The sequence below is a fragment of the Quercus lobata genome, chromosome 7, assembly GCF_001633185.2.
Source record: "Quercus lobata isolate SW786 chromosome 7, ValleyOak3.0 Primary Assembly, whole genome shotgun sequence".
NCBI classification, from domain to species: domain Eukaryota; kingdom Viridiplantae; phylum Streptophyta; class Magnoliopsida; order Fagales; family Fagaceae; genus Quercus; species Quercus lobata.
The window spans coordinates 12575270-12581487 of record NC_044910.1 but is presented as its reverse complement, the minus strand read 5'-3'; the positions used below and the strand labels follow the sequence as shown (position 1 = coordinate 12581487).

At 33.1% G+C, this 6218-nt stretch overlaps 1 protein-coding gene across 1 annotated transcript; it reads right to left on the bottom strand.

The window, feature by feature from the left end:
- Positions 1-528: 528 nt before the first annotated feature.
- Positions 529-5859, bottom strand: LOC115954026 (geraniol 8-hydroxylase-like). Its single transcript, XM_031071879.1, has 2 exons — positions 4909-5859; positions 529-1411 (listed from the first exon to the last, which is right to left on the bottom strand). The coding sequence occupies exons 1-2, from the start codon at positions 5785-5787 to the stop codon at positions 806-808; spliced, it is 1485 nt and encodes a 494-aa protein (XP_030927739.1). The 5' UTR covers positions 5788-5859; the 3' UTR covers positions 529-805.
- Between the last annotated feature and the right edge of the window lie 359 nt (positions 5860-6218).

The following is a 6218-nucleotide window of genomic DNA, read 5'->3' as shown; positions in this document are numbered from 1 at the left end:
TTACTTTTGAAGTGAATGGTTTTTTAAATATGCACACTGTCATTCTCTTGGAATTAGTATAAATAGTAAAAGATTTCTTGGGCTTGCAAATGTGTAGAGCACTCATCAAAATATTTGATCAGAGAAAAACTAAGAAGACATAAATACAAATCAAACATAGAGAAAAACTAAGGATCATGTTCAAACTTATTTCAAATAAGTTTAACAAAAAATTTAAAGTTAGAGTGTTCAAATTTTTATTGTTGGAGTAAAAAAAATATATATATATATATATATTATATAACTTTTTTTTTTTAGGAACAAGTCGGGGGTTCATTTGAACCTCCTGGGTTGGTCTTGGAGCCGCCCCTGTGGAAGCATATATGGTTTGACAAAGTCCTTGACATAAAGCGATTGAGAAATGAGAAATTATTCACTTTTACAGGAAAAATCCTCTTTCCCCTAATATGAGGTATGGGTCCTAATAGTAAATAATTTCTCCACGGGGAGATTATGGTTTCCATCTTTGAATTTAACCAAGTATAAAGGTATCAAAAACCTACCACATTCATTGAGCATTAACAAGATGCTGGACACATAAAATATACATTATTGAGCACATAGGCTTTCATATACTGATCAAGATATTAGTACAAAGCTTATAAGGTGATCAAATTTTTGTATCCTAGTCAGAACGTTGCACAAAGGAATCAAACCTTTGGGCACACAACACTGAAAAAAAAAAAACCAACAACGTGGAAGCAAAAGAAAAAGGGCCATAAAGTACATGGTAATATGCAAACTCCAATAATTAAAATCCATTCCTTTACTCAACAAAAGGAACGGCACAAAGAGAATTAGCCTTCTTCAAAGTGATTCCAAATTGCTCAGACATGTCAAGGTTCTCTGCGGTGATTCCCTCGGGAAGTTTCCAATTGAATGAATGTAAAATTGAACCCAGCATTAGTATAACCATTCTTTGAGCAAGTGGTAAGCCAGGGCAAATTCTTCTACCAGCACCAAATGGAATGTACTCAAAATCCCTTCCTTTGAAATCTAAGTTGGATCCTACAAACCTTTCAGGCTCAAATGACAAAGGGTCAATCCAATATTTGGGATTTCTACCAATAGACCATGCATTTACTAGAACTTGGTTTCCTTTGTATATGGTGTAACCAGATACTTCAACATCGTTTCCAGCTATGTAAGGCAAGAGAAGTGGTGCAGGTGGGTGAAGCCGCAATGTCTCTTTCACAACTGCTTGGATATATGGAAATCTATCAATGTCTGATTCTTTAATTTCACCGTGAGTACCAATCACTTGCAGAACTTCATCTCTTGCCTTCTGCAATGTTTTAGGCTTACGTAGAAGCTCTGCCATTGCCCATTCTGTAGTCAATCCAGATGTATCACTACCAGCAATAAACAAATCCTGCAAACGTTTTCATGTGTGAGAAGTAGACTTGAAAATTGAGCACTACAACATGCATTAAGATTAAATAATATGGACAAAGTTTTACTCTACGTAACCGTTTATAAGATTGTTTAAATTTAGTCATGATTAATTAAATCATCTTAAAAAATCAAATAATTTTTAAATAGGTATTGTGACTACAATTATATTATGAAAATTTTAAAATTTTCATGTAATGAAACTTTCTTTTAAACCAATTTAAGTAAAAGTTTGTCCTATTTATGACCAATGGATACATTGGTTTAATAGTTGAAGTGGTTGATCAGTCTTGTTGTTGTACTATATTATATATAATATTCATACATAAATGTCAGACATAATAATCACGAATAAAACAAAGGGCATTTAAAGAAGAGAACACGAGACAAGATCTGTTTCAAGTTTTTAAGATAAGGTCTATAGTTTTTTTTGTTTTTTGTTTTTTTTTAAAGAAGATAAGGATATAATTAAGGTATATAGTTGAATTCGTCATTCAGCATCAATCTTAGTCATTTCATTGTCACTGGGTCTTGTAGCCTAGTAGTACCCGATTTCGATGGTAACTTTTAACGAGGGGTTCAATTCCCCACATTTACCCAGCAAAAAAAAAAAAAAAAAAATGATCTTAGCCATTCCATCATGTAAGTTACCACCCCTTTTTTCATTCAAGAATTGGTATCTTGAATGTCTTAATAATACCTATTTGTTGGCTAATGGTCACCAAAGCCCATAAATATATATATATATATATAATGTAAACATATTAAGAATTAATAAATCCTCAATTAAGAACTTTAATATATTTTTAAAAATAAAAAATAATTAATAATATACTAACTAATACAAACAAGTTGTGTATATTATTATTATTATTTATATGCAGGTTGTTGGCTTTAACCACAACCCATCAAAAGGCATGAAAATATGTAGGTGAGATGACAGGGATGATATTTTTTATTTTGAATCAAAATATCTTGAAAAGGTTTAATAAATTTGTCCTCTCTAAAATATCAAAACTTTGTTCCTATTCAGCAAAAAAAAAAAAAAAAATGAATCTAACTTTGTGTCCCATCTCCCATGGTTTTTTTTTTTTTTTTTTTTGATATCATCTCCACCATGGTTACAAAAGGCCAATTAACTCCTATGGCCTGTGGAAAGGGGAAACAGGTACAGCTGGCTAAAAAGCCAATAATTCACTTCTAGAAGCGGGCCCTAGGGTTTTCAAAGGGTCCAACTGACGGACCGGCACGACACCAACAACGTGTCTGTACTGTAATTAAGATAAAGTTGGTATTGCGCCTGATACGGTTGAGATTGAACATTAATTGCATCCGGTGTCATACTCTAAGCATTGCACCGAATCCAAATCCCCGTAAACAATAGCATTATGTCGCAATCACTGTCATTTAAGTCCCAAGTCAAACTATGCAGACTACAGAATACAGATGTTAAAATTTCCCCATGACTTTTGATTTGGGTCACGTTCCAATACCAAAAGTCTTGGAAAACACCGTGTGGCTAAACACTTCTTTTCACAACTTGTTTGGTGGGTGTTACTAGTCATAAGAGTGTTTTAAGGAGTTATTCTAATAAGATTATGTCATTTTTCATGGTGGTAGCTTATAATTGTTTAATTATTACTTTTATATAATTTTTTTTTTTTTTTTTTGCAATTCATAGTCAGCCAAATATGAGAATTGAAGGAAATGATGTGATCTTAGATTAAATATATTTTAAGTGAAAAACTAATATGTAAATGAAGTAATTCAATTATGAATTGAAACATATATAAGCCATGTATGTCTAAATGTGTGATTCTAAAATAATTCTTCTATTAATTAAAGTTATAATTTGACAATTAAGTTTTAGCTTTTTTAATAATATATAGAAAAGTTTTTAATCTCATGTCTAAAATGACTAATCTTCAGTCTAATTTTTGAAGATGTTATCACGTGTAAACCTTTACAAAATTAGATATTGTAATTAGTAATTCTTAACGTCAATTACAGTTCAGACAACGACTTCCTTACGGACATGATGACATACTTGTAGCCCTCAAACTCTTATATCTTTTTCTTGGCCATTCAATGAACAAAAAAGGATTTCAAAAGAGGAAGTCTTGGGTGCAGTTACGTGGCTTTATTGTCTCAATAATGATGGTGTAGGGTATTGGTGCTCATTAGATTTTTTTGGAAAGAGAGTCAAATCAAACACGTCAATAAATTTTATAAACACCACACACTTTAGTGCAATAAGCACTTCATAAGGATAACTATAAGTGTTTGTAGAATAAATTTAGTGTAACACATTTTGACACAATAAATGTCACAACTCACTTATATGATGAGTTGTGGTTGGTAGAGAAATATCCTCACATTACATAAACTCACCATCACCCTTCCATCAACCACAACTTATCACATGAGTGAGCTGTGGCATTTGTTGTGCCAAAATATGTGGCACTAGACTTATTCGTGTTTGTAGGATGTGTGAAGTAAAGGTCGGAGTTTAAGTTTCTAAATTGAAACTTCACACATATACATTTAGATTACACATATACATTTAGATTACGCTAGAGTAAAATTTTTATCTTGTAAAAAAAAACCTTTTACATTTCGTGATGATTTATTTTATTTATTTTTTTAATAGCTTTTATGATGATTTTCATGCTAAGTACAACTTACACTTTATGATATAAAAGCAAATTATAATATTGAGTATCGACCTACTTCATGAAAAACATAGAACTATAATATGTTTGGTAGATTTGTATAATTTACATATTGATCTGTCAAACCAGCTGGGCCAGCTCTCGAGCTCATGACATCGAGGGTTATGTACCTCTAAATGCCTCAAAAGGCATTAATATATAGTTATATACGCACCCCTATGCAATTTGCAAGATGGGGATTGAATCAATAGGGACTTTTCAGTCAGAAAAAGGTAAGGTTTCTATTCACTGTACTCAAACACCATACAAGGACCCAAAACACTATCTTGAGTTGAATCATTTTTAAACACGTATCCAGTCCCATTTACAAACCAAATCTTTAATTAAGGGAGTGTTTGGCAACACTTAAAAATCCAACTTATTTTACTATTTAATTTATTTTTACTACTATAAATTTTAATGTACTTTTTAGTACTACTATTTATAAGTCTCACCGTACTATTTTAGTTATTTTTTACATTTATCTATAGTACTTTCAATAAAAATTTTTAGTTTCAACAAAATATACGGATCTATATATACCTTAAATTAAAAATTTTGTGACACAATCATTTTTGTGCATGTGACAGATTCCCAGTAATTAGTAATTACCATAAGAAAGTTATAGAGTCATAATTTATAAAAAAAAAGAAAAGAAAAAAAAAAGGGTAAAAATAGCAACTGATAATTATATAAATATATATATATATAAATATATATATATATATATTATGATAAATCCAAGAAACTAGAATTAAATTCTTACCAGAATCAGGGGCTTGATGGTGTCAATACTAAAGTCGGACCCATCTTCTTGCATCTGATCAAGAAGCACATCCAAGAAATCACCATGTCTGGTTGTCTTATCAGTCTCTCTGTGTTTCAAACGCGTAGCAATGATGTCATCAAATATCTCATGCATCCTCTTATAGGAAACCTGAACATGGCGTCTCACTCCTTGTAAATCAAACCTCTTCAACATCGGAAAGTAATCCGAAACATTAGGCTTCCCAGCATCCATCATAATCCTCCAAACAAGTTCCTTGAATTCCTGAGCTGATTCAAAATCCGGGTCCACTATATCCACCGAGAAAATAGTGTTTGATATAAGATTCAACGTGGTAGCAAACGCTAAGGACCCAATATCAACTGGGGTACCCTTATATTTGTTTATGTGAGCTATGAGTTGGTGCACTTTCTTGTGACGAAAGTGTTGTAACAAGTCAAGGCGTTGAGAAGTGAACATTTGGGTGCTACATATGCGTCTACGGTTGCGCCACCTGTGGTCACCGGGGACCCAAGCAAGAGTGCCTTCTGGGTGTGGTTGAGTGGCTACTGAGTCAGGGACAGGTCGGTTAGAAAAGTTTTGGTCATGGGTGTGAAGGATTTCTTTGGTGGTTTCAGCAGAGGAAGCAACTATGGTGGTGACAGAGCCAAATTTGAGAGTCATCAAGGGACCAAACTCTTTAGCCATTGCGGAGAGAGTTTCATGGGGTCTAGGACCAAGTTGGTGAAGGTTACCAATGATAGGGAGGCCATTTGGGCCTGGTGGGAGGTTTTTGGTGTTGGATTTGCGAAGAAATTTGGGTCGGATGAAGAACAAGACGAGAGTAATGCAGAATAGGAAGATGTGTATTGCTTCCATTTCCGTGTTTGAGTGTCAGAGAGGCTGTGTTTTTTCATGAAAGTTGCTGGACATTATATAGGCTTAGCGTGTGATGATAGCAAGGACTCGGTCCAATAAGACAGGGAAAAGTGTTTGTTTATTTATATTTTTAATTGAAATAATAAAGAAAATTATTTATTTATTTATATTTTTAATTGAAATAATAAGAAGAAGAAGAGTATAGTTTTAAAAATCAGCCAGTTGGACCAGATCAACCGGCTAGGGTGTGAACAATAGAGGTGAACAATAGTGAATAGAGTAGAAAAAGAGAACAAAAGAAAGAAGATTAGAATTGAAGTAGCTGAGGAGAGGGTTCAATGGAGGCACAAGCCTAGGCATACTGCGGCTAGAGGAGTAAATCTAACTACTGTAATAATAAATCTTTGGGGAAAGAGGGCACAGGATATTGT